Here is a 13,652-nt window from a genome sequence, read left to right on the forward strand (position 1 = left end):
ATGGTCTGATATTTTTCAAAGGCATTTTTTTTATGGACCTAAACACTGCAGAAGTTTGGCAAAATAGGAAAAAGATGATCATCAATTTGATGTTTAGTGAATGTGGACAAATATCAGGGAAAAAACAAAAATGTCATTCATCATGGAGATTGTTTTGAAAGTTAATGGCAAACTTGGAGTCTTGAGAAATAGCAAAAATTTACCTTGTTTGGTAATGCCAAAAATGTCAACAATGTCTTTTATTTTATTTTTTTATAGATTAACCTAAATGTGACCTCTGACAGAAAGAAAACCAGCCGTACTTTTCAATTTCAAGCTAAAAAAGATCTAAAAAGTTATTTCTACCTAATAAAAAAAGTACAATAAGATTCTAAATTCCCACAGAAACTCTTCGTCTACCTTATTATACATCAAAAGCCACCAAGGGGCTATTTATCCTGTAGGCCAGTGCTGATAAAGTTTTGCAGGCATTTGCAATGATGTGCATGGCAGGGAGTGGAGACGGGGGGGGGGGGGGGGGGGGGGGGGGGGGGGGGGGTAAGGGAGGGAGGAGGGGAGAGAGTTAGTTTTTCTTGAGTTAGCAGAAGAAAATATAGAAAGATTTAAAAAATTTATTCCAACAATTCATTTAACAATGGTTTATTTAACAACTCTTAGGATCCAAGTATTATTCTAGGAGTCGGGCCTATAGAAGTGAACAACAAAGATGAAGTCCTTGTCCTCTTGAGGATTACATAAGAGTGAGAAAAAGAGGGACAACAGCAAACATATGTACAATAATTCAGCAATTATTAAGGGCTTTGAAGAATAAAGCAATCAGATAAGAGTACCTGGGATTTCGTGGGCTAGTTAGAGAAGGTTTTTCTGAGAGCTGACATTTGGGTAGAGACCGTAAGAAAATAAGAGAGACATGTAGATATCTTAAAGGGAGAGTACTCAAGGAAGAAGAAACAAACAGGAAGTACAAAGGCCCTGGGGAGGGTACCTGGCCTATATTCAAGGAACAGCAAGGAAGCTAGTGAGTGAAAATATGCATGGTGTAGATTAGATCATGGAGGTGAACTTGGAACAGAGAAAGTCTGTATGAATATGATGCGACACCAGGAAAATTTGAACAAATGATTGGTAAATGTGACAACAAAAAATTTTAAATTTCTGCATAGTGAAAAAAAACCACCAGAAACAAAACCAAAAGTTAAACAGCAATTAGGGGGAAAATGGTAATTCATGTCACAAAGAAGCTGGTGTCTTTAATGTGTTTTAAAAAAGCAATTTCTTTACATCAATGTGTAAAAATGAATAACCCAATAGAAAAATAAATGAACAAAGGTTATGAAGAGAAAAAGCAATAGAAATGGCTTTTAAACATATTTAAGGATGTTCAACCTTACTTATAATGAGGGAAATTCAAGTTAAAACTACAATGAGATGCCAATTTCTTACCCAATCAGATTAACAAAGATCCAAACGTTTGCTCTTAACAACATCTGAAAGTTTGAGACTCAGAAACCCACTGTCATGTGTTGCTATTGGGAGTGTAAACAGATGCAGCCTTTACAGGGACAACTATGGCTTTATCAAAATTTTAAATGCCCAGATCTTTGACCCAGTAGTTTCACTTCTAAGATTTTATCCAACAGATTTGTTTTCACATGTTAAATGAATTATGTACAAGGATATTCTCTGTGGCATTATTTATAATAACAGGAAACCATGGGATGTGTTGAGTAGTGAGAAATGAATTAGAAGCGAGGAGTGGAGTCTGATTATGAACCTCTTTTTAAACTCAAACCCTTAGAAGTTCTTGAACAGGTAAAATGAGAGCAAAGCTGTGTTTAGAATAACTTGTCTGCTATCAATTTGGGGTTTCATTGGGTGTGGGGACCTCGGTGACAACTTCAATGTCATTTAAAGAGTTCTCAATGGAGCTCTAAGGGGAGAGTCCTTGTGTTGAGGGTGGGGAAACTAGGAGTGGTAGCAGACAAGGCTGCTAAGGTGGGCAGGGCGTTTCTTATGCCAGGCTGAGAGGTTCAGACTTGATCCTGAAGGCACTGGCAACCTTTAGAGCAAGGCAGTGACCTCATCAGATCTGCATTTTTAAAAGACAGCTCTGCTGGCAAAATCAGAGAAGAGATTACAGAGCATCAAAGCCAGAGTGGGGAGAGGGCTTAGTGTCAAAGATCAGAAATATAGTCCAGACAGGGAAAGCGTTCTCTCTGTTTGGCAGAGAATTCCAAAAGTGAAAATGTCTCACCTATAAAATTGCCTTAAAAAAAAAGAAAAAAACGAAACCTATCGTGTTGGTGGTTTCATGAGGGTAGACATTTGTTAAAATGTGTTAAATTGCATATTTCAGTATGTGTAATTTGTTTTATGTCAGTTATATCCTTATAGAGCTGTAAAAACAAAATTAGTTAAAATTGTCTTTAATATGAAGGGAAAAAAACCCTCTAGAAAGGGCATGGACCTTCTGACTAGGTCAGTTCAAATTCTCTACTCTCAAGTTTGCGCTCTTTTCTGGTTGTTCAGATCAAGTCAGCCTGCTGTCATGGTGTGTTCCTCAGTCCCCTCTTGCTGTCCTCCCTTCCCAGGCCTCTCCTGAAACACAGTCCTGTCCAAGATCTCATGAGCATTTTAATTAATGGATTTGGGTGAAATCAAAGGACACATCTCCTCAGTGTACCTGTGTCAGTATGGAAAGCAGAGGCTTCTAATTACATTCATGCCATGAGCATAAATGAGCCTGTATGTAAACACTCAAGTGGGTTTTTTTTTCTTTTAATGGATAACTGGGTGCCAATGAATGAATTTACTAGGGTGCTTTTAAAATTGATTTTTTTTTTCTTTTAATTCTTTAATCTGCTTCTTAGTGGGGGAAATACCTTGGTTAAGCTAAAACAGTGGTGCAGCAGATGTAAGAGAGGGTAAGCATTGCTCCTAAAGGAAAAGCAAAATTGGGTTCTATGGGGCTCTGATAAAACACTAAAGTAGATTGTGCTCACAGATTTCATTTTTCAAAGAGTAGATCATTAGGACAAATTTAGAAGATTTCATGAGAACTTTGAAGGACATGTTATTATCTTACTTCAAATTTTCCTCAAAAAAAGAAAAAAGTTTTTAATGTTCATATGTTTCATGTTGTCACTTCAAACAGGTACTATACACCGTGGAGGTGACAACCACGGACTGCTTCTGTCCCCCCACCACCAATTTATAATGACATAATGACACTCTTTGACACATAAAAAATATTTATTAGATAACATTGAGCTTATTTCAACTGAATTTTCTCTTTTTTTCCAGCTTTATTGAGATATAATTGACATGTAATATAGTGTAAGTTTAAGGTGTACAACATGACGATTTGATGCATATATATACTGTGAAATGATTATCACAATAAGGTTATTTAACACATCCATCATCTCATTTGGTTACCATTTGTGTGTGTGTGTGTGTATGTGACAAGAATTTTTAAGATCCACTCTTTTAGCAACTTTCAAGTGTATAATACGGTATTCTTAACTATATTCACCATGCCGTACATCATATCCTCGGAATTTATTCATCTTATAACTGGAACTTTGTACCCTTTAACCACCTCCACCCACTTCCCACCCCACCCTGGTGGTTAAGCTTCTGTGCTCTCATTGCCACTGCCCAAGTTCGTTCTCCCATCGAGGAACCACAGCACCCATCTGTTAGTTGTCGTACTGTGGCAGCTGCATGTTGCTGTGATGCTGAAAGCTATGCCATTGATATTTCAAATACCAGCGGAGTCACCCATGGTGGACAGGTTTCAGCGGAGCTTCCAGACTAAGAGAGACTAGGAAGAAGCACCTGGCCACCCACTTCTGGAAAAACTGATCATGAAAACTCTGTGAATAGCAGGGAAGCGTTGTCTGATACAGTACCAGAAGGTGAGAGGATGGCGCAAAAAGACCAGTCAGGGTTCTACCCTGCTGTACACAGGGTCGCTAGGAGTCAGAATTGACCCCCAGCACTAACACAACTTTCTCTGCTTGCCACCTCTAGAACGTTTTTAAAATCATTCTCTTCCAGGTTAAAATCAGTAGGATTCAGCAAACTCATTTTCCATTTTATATCTCAAGCAGTACCTTAAGAATATACGTCGGATCATATGAAATCATACTTAATATTTTTATCCTAGAGGAACATAAACATTCAGGAGTCCCTGCAGCAAGATCGTTTTCAATCCAATGCTATGCAGAGATCAGAAATAGTGTCTAGCTCCCTGTGTCAGAGACTTTGCTTTTCATAAAGTCAAATACTTGGAGAAAAGTCCAAAGCTTTGGCTTCTCCCAAACCTTCTCTGTATGTCTCTCCTGTTCGTATCCCAGAGGAAGCATCTATCCAAACGTGAGACTCACTGGTGTGCATTTGGTGGGCCGTAATGCTGTACTGTAACGCTCTGCAGACTTAGATCAAGTTCTTTATGTACGTTTCCTTTAGGGCAAGGTTTTATTTTTTCTTGCCCATTCCAGGGCAAGAAAATTGTATGGTGGGGGAGTACATCATACTTGTTAAATTTGTCAAATATTAGTTGACTAGAATTCTGAATATTGGAGGCCTGTCAAACAAATATTGGAAAAAATATCTCTGAGTATTTTGTAAATATTGTAATTTGGCTGTTCCAGTTTTCTATTGCTGTAAAATAAATTATGCCAAAATTTAGCACCTTAAAATAACAACCATGTTATTGTAAGTCACAGCACAGTATACAGTGGGTCAGGAATTTGGGCTAGGCTCACCTGGCTGATTCTTCTGCCTCGTATGATGTGGAACGGTGTCACTAGATGGTAATCAGCTGGCAGCTGGGCTGATCTGGAAGGTCCTAGATGGCCTCATTCATGTGTCTGGCACCTTGGCAGCTGTCTTAGTCTGTTGGGGATGCTAAAACTAAATACCATAGACTGGGTGGCTTAAACAGCACACATTTATTTCTCACAGTTTAGAGGCTGGGAAGTGCAAGATGGAGGCACTGGTAGATTCTGTGTCTGGTGAGGGCCCTCTTCCTGGTTCATAGTCTTCTCACTGTATCCTCATGGGGCGGAAAGGGCAAGGGAGTTCTCTGGGGTCTCTTTTATAAGGGCACTAATCCCATTCATGAGGGCTCCACCCTCATGACCTAATCACTTCTCAAAGGCCCACCTCCAAATACCATCACCTCGGGGATTAGGTTTCAACATATGAATTTTGGAGGGACACAAACATTCTGTCAATAACAGCAGGGATGGCTGGGAATCTGGGCCCGGCTGGGACTGTAACCTAGAGGGCCCACAGGTAGCCAGTCCATCACGGTGATCTCGGAGCAGCATCTCACAAAAGACGGAAAGTGGGAACTGTAGTCTCTTAACTACCCACTCTGGAAACTGACAATGTCACTTCTATTGCATGCTGTTAGTCACAGCAGTCACAGAGCCTGCCCAGATTCGAGTGGAGAGAGGTAAACCCCACCTCTCAATGGAAAGCAAGTCAAAGACTTTGTAGTCATCTTTAACTGGCAAAAGGGGACACCAGGAGAAAATGCATTTTTGTATCTTTCAGTAATGAACTCATCCATCAAAAAGCAGCTATAATCAAAACATTAATTTAACACACAAAATAGCACCAGTTATACATCTTAAAGTCACCTGTGTACCTTTTACTCCCTTACTCCTCACATCAATTGCTGACAGTACTTCTACCAAAATATCCTGCAAATTTTTTCCTCTCCTTTCTACTTCCTTTGCCTGGAGGAAGTACCTTCTAATAGTTAACCTTTGTTGAGAGCTAATTATGTGCCCGGCATTGTGCTAACAACTTTACAAACACTATCTCATTTAATTCCTCATACCTCTACTATTATGTAGACATCATCATAATCTCCATTTCATAGATGAAGAAAATGGAACTCTGTGAATTAGTGACAACCATTATCTCTCAATCATTTAATGGAGGGGCCTAGACAGACACCCAGGCACCTGACTGCATCTAATCAGAGTCAGGTTTCTTCACTCCTAACCAGAAAGTCCCTGCTTACACAAGTAGAATGCTTTGGCCCACAGATGCAGCTTTACCTGCAACCTGGCTCCTCAGCTTTGAGTGGCACCTCTGGTTGAGCTGTTACATGTGCCCCCTGTGCTAAGAAAGAATCATTGTGTCTTCTCTGTGTGCACCAAAACCTGAGATACCAGTTATTTCTAATTCATCTAAATTTTATTCTCGATTTAGAAACAAAAGTTATGGATACTGCTTGAGCAAGACAATAGTCCTTTGTTTAAAGAGAAACAAAACTTGGACAACACAAGAGATATGTGCAGAAAGGATCAGCTGATCATTAGCTGACATACTAGAGCTGCCTTGGTTTAATTGGCAATAGATAACAGCTCCAAGAGCACAGTTAAAAATAATGTCCCAAACATTTCAAAATATAAACGGCATGGGGATAATTAAGATAGCACAGGATGGCAGCATCTGAAGTCCGTTACAGCTATGTTGTGACTTAATTGGTTTCAGAGAAACTTACCAACTACTGCTTTGGTGTCATAAAAGTAGTATGTTTTCTTCACTTTGGGAGGAGAGAGAGGCATGGCTTCCCTCAGCTCCAAAGGAAAGGGAAGGTTCTCCCGACACCTGGGGAGCTTGACTGGTGACAGACTCGCCCAGCAGGTGGGAGGCAAACCAGTCAAGCAGGGATGCTCTCTCACCATCTGCGGTCTTGCCTGAGGAAGAGGCGCCATCCGCTCCCAAGGCTTTTCCAAGTCCCAGAGCTGGACAACTCTGGCCTTCCACTGTGACTTTCTTACCTCTAAATGTGTCTGAACTAGGCAGATGCAGTAAGCATCACCCTTTATAGTAGAAATGCAAAATACTAGAGGAGTTTTCTGAAAAGCTACTTTTCTTTTTGTGACCCTGGGGAATCTTGTCATGCATATTTAGAACAAAAAGGAGAACTGTGGGGAGAGATGATTATTTCATAAGGATACACGTATTTTAATTTTGTAAATTTTTTTGTATTATGGTCCTCCATATACCATATGTGGCGTATGTTTATCTGGTCTTCTATAAACTAACGTATTTTATAAACGACTTTGTAGTAGAAAAACTATAAGCCCAGAAAAACCACTATTTTCATCCCTTTCAGCCTGCCTCTTATTCTTACCAAAATTCTATGTAGAGCTAGAATTAGTGCACCCATGTTATTATCCAGATGTTTCACACACAATTTTATCTGAGCTTTTCCAGGAATTAGAAGAATTATGTATTTCTTTGTAGAAGCAACATGTTTCAATAAAGTGTTGTACATTTATACTATGTAATGATTTATCAACAAGTATTTCAATTAATAAGAACTTCTGTAGTTGATCAGCACAATAGTAATTATTACTCTTTCTTTTTATTATGGTAAAAAACACATAACATGAAATCTGCCCTCTTAGCAAGTTTTTAAGTGTGCAATACAATATTGTTAACTGTATGCACAATACAACCCTTAATGATGATTCTGAGGTTTTAAGCCAATGTATATTGGCTTTTGAGTCTTCAAAGGAGAATCTAACTTTACTTAGTAAAGTATTTTGTTATATATTTTAAATTAGTAATAGCCTAAACCAGATAAAAGTTTAAAGTAGCCTATTCTAACTGGTGATCTAAATTAGAATAAAAATAAATAGATGCACACCTACATCAAAAGCTTATCATGGTAAATTATTTTTATAACAAAACAAATGGAATGAGATAAGAAATGGAAATATAGAGGCAATCAACTTGAGTAAGTGTGGCCATTTGGTTACGTGTTGAACACACTGGATCAAATCCATGGAATTGCCTTTTTCCAAGGCCAAACAGGCAACTGCTTGGGAGAGGGACACCCTGAGCACTTGTATCATGGTTGAAGTCAAAAAAGAGGAGATGAGTTTGCAGGCCTAGGAACCTAAAAAGTGAGCACTGTAGTGAAAAAGGAACAGAGAACAAAAAGATTGAAATCAACAGAGAAACTTTCTGACTTCATGACACAAATCTAACAGCATTTTGCCAGACCTTTCAAAAGGAATGTCTGGTAGAGAAGAGAGTGTTTTAACTTAAACAAGTAAGAGAACCTCCTCAGAGATATCTTAGACCCCATAATTTCAAACTGTGACCTATGCTGAGTCCTTATGATCCAATCCAAAAACTTATCCTTTTTGTCACGAACAAAACTGCTCTCAGACTTCCAAGAAAGCCAATGTTATTACCATCTCAACTCAGCCTCTTCACGTTGGGCAAGTATACCATGACAGACCAGTACTCTTTATATAATGATTTATGCAAACACTTATATAAAACACAGTATTAAGTATCCCATAGTTATTAGTTCCTTTAATTGTATTTGTTCCATAATTCAATAGTGCCAATTCTTTTTCCTCTAAAGATTTCTTGATTCTTCCAGCAAAATACACCTGTTTAGAGAAACTTACTCATTCGTCATAATCTTTATCAAAAAGCCTATCGGAAAGTCTAATAGTAAAGGAGACTTTTTTTTCCTGAGGAATAGTCACCCTGAGCTAACATCTGTTGCCAATCTTCCTCTTTTTGCTTGAGTAAGATTGGCCCTGAGCTAACATCTGTCCCAATCTTCCTCTATTTTGTATGTGGGTCACCACCACAACATGGCCACTGATGAGTGGTGTAGGTCTGCAGCCAGGAAGTGAACCTGGGCTGCTGAAACAGAGCACACCAAACTTAACCACTAGGCCACGGGGCCAGCTCCTAAAGGAGATTATTTTTGATAAAAGCACAAAATAGATATAAAGACATAAAAGAAACAGATCATCTCTCAGGCAATAGTTAGCCACCTATTAAAATCTTAAAGGAGAAAGTATCTTTAATATCAAAATACATGCATCCTTTGTCTATGGTGCCAGATAATTAGGTCACTAATATCTAGAGAAATTGCCACTTTTGTTACAAGATCCAGCTGTGATATACACAGATAGGACTGCATTATCTAAGGAAAAATATCAGAAAATTTGTTGTTAGAGCATCTTTGTGAGTCCTGTTCACGCTTAAGTTTTTCACTCACTTGTGTCCATGAGAATAGTATGGGACAGAGTTCTGGAGCTGGGGCTGGGGTAGAGGAGGTTGCCTGATGCTCCACGTGCTGCCCTGGAGGCATTTACTCCAGGTCAGTCCACAACGGGTAGAGCAAGGACTCAGTTCTGGGTTCTGGCCCAGAAAGCCAGTTGAGAGTGTAAAAGCTGATGCTGTTCACAAAGCCCGGTGTTCTTTAAAAATGTGACTCTTTGCTTCCCAGAGAGTAATGTATCTTTCTCATAAAAAAATCATCAATCTTAAAAGGTTTCTCATCTACCTAATTCATAACTACTTATAGCCATGAAAAATTTTTTATGTTAGACTTTGGTTGAGTGTGGTTGGATATATAATAAAACTAAAATTTGGTTTCCTTACACTAATACTATAAAACAGCTACTATAAACAGTGTTTTACATTAATAATATATTACATTTGGAAAGCAGATTATATGATATATGTATGGTGGTATGTTTCCAGTTGCATGCTTAAAATATTCATGCACAGAAGGAAGAAAACATAGGGCATATACCAAACTGTTTATAGTGTTATTCTAAGAGGCAAGATTATGGCTGTATTCCTCTCCTTCACTTTTCTGTTCTGTATTTTGTAAGCGTTTGATAATAAACATGTATTATTTTTAAAAAAAGGAGAATGTTTTAAGATTGGCCCCCAGGAGCTTCAACAATTAAAAGAATTGAGATCTATTGAGCCTGAATGTTAAAAGTCTAGGCTGTGCTTTCTAATATGGTAGCCACTAGTCTTAAGTGGATATTTAAAATTATATTTAAAGTAAGTAAAAGCAAATTAATTTATTAACAATTTAACTCTTCACTCACACTAGCCAAATTTAAAGTTTCAGTAGCCACATTTTCATCATCACAGAAAGTTCTATTTAACAGTCATTGTGGAGACAGGTTACCAAATTACGCGCTGAATCCTAAGAACAAAAATGGACCAGTTTTCAGTGGCATAGGAATGGAGTGTGGGCCTCACAGTAGTAGCTGAGAGACTCCTCATCGCCGGTCTCTTTTATACACCTCACTAATCTGTGGCCCATTAAGCTCAGAGATTTTTCCCATAGCCATTCAGCTAGTTGGTGACAGATCAAGGATGAGAACTCAGGGCTACTAACTCCTAATTCACAGCTCTTGCCTCCATATCACTCTTCCCATCTTCTCCAGAAAACTAACCATCCCAAGCAATACTTCAGCTCAGTGAAATTTCACAGGCACTTTTTGAGAGCTTCCAAGGTGATAGGCACCATAATAAGCCTTGACTGTACAGAATCAAGTCAGAAGTTTCCTCATCCTCAAAGGGTGTCAAAGCGCGAAAGCAGAAGGTCATGCTAGGCAGAGTGATAGCACAAAGTAGGGACAGGTCTGTTCTTCGTGGGAAATCCAGAAACGCTTCACACACGTAGTTAAGCTTGAATTGGGTCTTGACATTTGTGCATCTGAATTCCCAAATTAGCACTTCTCCAATATTCTCAATTTTCCCCACACTCCAGGAGAAAAGAGGTTACAATCCATTTTTGAAATGCAATTAATTTCTGACCTAATGTTGTTTTTTTTTAACTTCACGTGGAATAGTTAGATATGTTCAACTCTCTTAATTTGAACTAATTTTCTCATTCTTAGGCCTGGTTCTATATTTGCAAAATAATTTTAAATTTACAAATGAAATAAAATACTACTTTAAGATTTAATCATCCTTCCACTTTGGACTATATCAAAGCAAATCAAAAATTTGACTGAATGATTATTTTTCAGCCTGTTGTGTTCGAAATGTTTAAACACAGGTTAAGAACCTAGGAGCTCTCAGTTCTCAAATAAATCATGCTCCTGTATTTTAACAGATGCAATGCTCTTGGTGGCAGAGCGACTGGAAGGACCATTCAACATTGAGTCAGTCATGGACCCTATAGATGTCAAGATCTCTGAAGCCATTATGAACATGCAAGAAAACAGCATGCAGGTGTCTGCAAAGGTATTTGCCTTAGTCATATGTCTACTAATAAGGAAAGTGCAGTAACCTAAAAATGAAGTAACTAGATATGTCAGCCGGGATTATAAATTCTAATACGTTGTCAGTGAGCTTTTCCAGTCAAGCTACAAATTTGCTACTTCGTTAAAAATGTCTAATAAAATGGCAGTGAGAAAGGAAGCAATCTTTTAGTTTGCAACTACTCAATCATGAAGACATTATTGGCTGCTAAAAAGTTTCAGAGACACCCAAATATATTGACTAATCCCTCACATTTGTGAGCAATTTGGGGGGAATTTTCTTTTTAATATTTGAAATTTCTGCACACCCTCACCCTGTTCTCTCTCTAGGAATTTCTAATTATATCTTCAGCTGTGCAAACCAGGCAAATGTTCTATATGTTCAATTGTAAATAATTAAACATTCCATCTGACTTCCTCTTTAAGACTATGGTGTAAGCTTCATTAATGAATCTTCAGGGGAAAAGGCTCCTTTGTATGAAGTCAAGCAGACATTAAAAGAAAAAAGTAGTGCATTTTCATAAATCATATGAGACAGAGCTTCTGAGTTTGCAGCTGCAAAGCACAAATACCAGGTGCACAATTTTTATGTGTCCCCACCCAGTTGAAGATAAACAGGACCCGCCTCAAGCAAAATTGAGAAGTTTGCAGGGGGTCCCCCAGCCTTTTCCTTCACCACCCCTTTTCACCCACACTGATGACTGCACAATGCCCTTCTGTTCTTTTTAACTGGTCTGCCTGTCGTGAAACACTGGCCAAATCTTTATCAGTCCTTTAAACCTGGTGACTGAGTGATTGCTTTTTAACTGAAAATCATTCACACAAAAATATGTCAGGCAAAGAATTGTAGGTTTAGCTTTCTTTGATTTTTAAAATCTTTTGTGAAAGAGATTTCAAATATAACCAAGGACAAGGGATGGGTGGTAGGGAGAAATCACAGAGCAGAAAGAAATCCATGGAATCCAACCAGGTCTCCTTGGCTGAGTATGAATCAAAGTAGCTTTGGGCTTTTCAGGGAGAACTGGCAGGAAGCAGGGTGAGAAAGAACCTAGCCTGGGTCCCTCTCTCTCCTTAGGAGATGGATGGGCCAACAGTTTCATAGACTTACTTCTGGGTCTTAATGAGCTTGGATGGCCTATGTAAAGGAGGACACTCCAAACTGCCATCACCTATTGGTGAAATAGCATGTTTGGGGGTTCCATGAAAAGCTATTTTCTTTCTTTCCCATGGAAAAATAGCAGTTATCTATTCCTTTCAAATCTATTTCCTGGAAACCTGCTAATGTTGTTTTGAGAGGCCAAATAGCCCAGCAGCACTCAAGTAACTAGGTGCTAAGTTTGCTGATGTTCAAAGCGGCTCTAGAGAACAGGGCGTGAAAAACACAAAAGTGTCTGTGATTTAAGACCATCACACATTTCTTAGAAGTAGAGGTTTCCATTGGAGTGTGTGCATACACATTCAAGTCAATTTATTCTATCAAAAATTCTCTAAGAGGTCAGATGGACTCTCTTTATTACCAGAATGTGAATGAGACATTTTTGTGGAATTTATCCAACAGCATTATAACAGTATGGTTGTTTATAAAGAATGTACTTTTAAAAAGACACATTTCTTTGTAAGAAATGCCAAAATCAAGAGTAGAAATAATATAGGGCATGTAAGAGTGCGTTCACATGAGAGGATACAGTATGGAGGGTCATGAAAAAAAGTCAAATGAGCTAGGAAAAGAAAAGTGTGTCCGGGCTGGCCCCGTGGCTGAGTGGTTAAGTTCGCGCACTCCGCTGCAGGCGGCCCAGTGTTTCATTGGTTCGAATCCTGGGTACGAATATGGTACTGCTCATCAAACCACGCTGAGGCAGTGTCCCACATGCCACAACTAGAAGGACTCACATCGAAGAATATACAACTATGTACTGGGGGGCTTTGGGGAGAAAAAGGAAAAAAATAAAATCTTTAAAAAGAAAAAAAGGAAAGTGTGTCTGGTGGTTTTGGCATAAGGAAAGGGGGATGGAGTGAGTTCAGGAAGAGGGACAGGGAAGAGAGAAGCCAGGCTCTGCAGGAAAGAGGAGGGGGGGCAGGCTCTGATTTGGACACGGGTATTGAGGAAGGACCAAAGCCAGCCTTTAATATAGTGGAGAATTAAAAGCTGTTTGGAATTTGGATAAATTTAGCAGGAAACACCAACAGGATTTGCTGATGGAATGGATATGTTCTGAAAGAAGTTTTATTTCACCAAGAGAATGGAATTTAGAAATACATAGTTTTATTTTCCATATAAGCCACATCCATGAAATTATGCATGAACTGAAGTCTAAAATCTACATGCTAGCTATGAACTGGAAGGTTGAATATTTCCTTTTTCAAAGGAACCCTCAGTCACTGTTGATAAACAGTCTCATCAAATTTGAAGTTCTGGATTTCCAGACTTTGCATGACCAGAGACATCATTAACTTTCTGATAGGTGAGCTTCAGGTGAGGCCAGAAGCTAGTTCCTAATGAGGTGGGGCGGACATCCTGAGAGTTGTAAAGCTTACAAATTAAAATGACTTTTTACTCTAGGATATGATTGACAA

At 38.8% G+C, this 13,652-nt stretch overlaps 1 protein-coding gene across 1 annotated transcript in view; it reads left to right on the plus strand.

The window, feature by feature from the left end:
• The window catches only part of GPC6 (glypican 6), a 1,011,638-nt gene that overhangs the window by 896,473 nt on the left and 101,513 nt on the right, over nt 1-13,652 (plus strand). The window contains exon 5 of the mRNA XM_014864850.3: nt 10,931-11,061. Coding sequence (XP_014720336.2) covers nt 10,931-11,061 — 131 coding nt within the window. The remainder of the gene's footprint in view (nt 1-10,930; nt 11,062-13,652) is intronic.

The sequence above is a fragment of the Equus asinus genome, chromosome 11 (genome assembly GCF_041296235.1).
Source record: "Equus asinus isolate D_3611 breed Donkey chromosome 11, EquAss-T2T_v2, whole genome shotgun sequence".
Taxonomy (NCBI): Eukaryota; Metazoa; Chordata; class Mammalia; order Perissodactyla; family Equidae; genus Equus; species Equus asinus.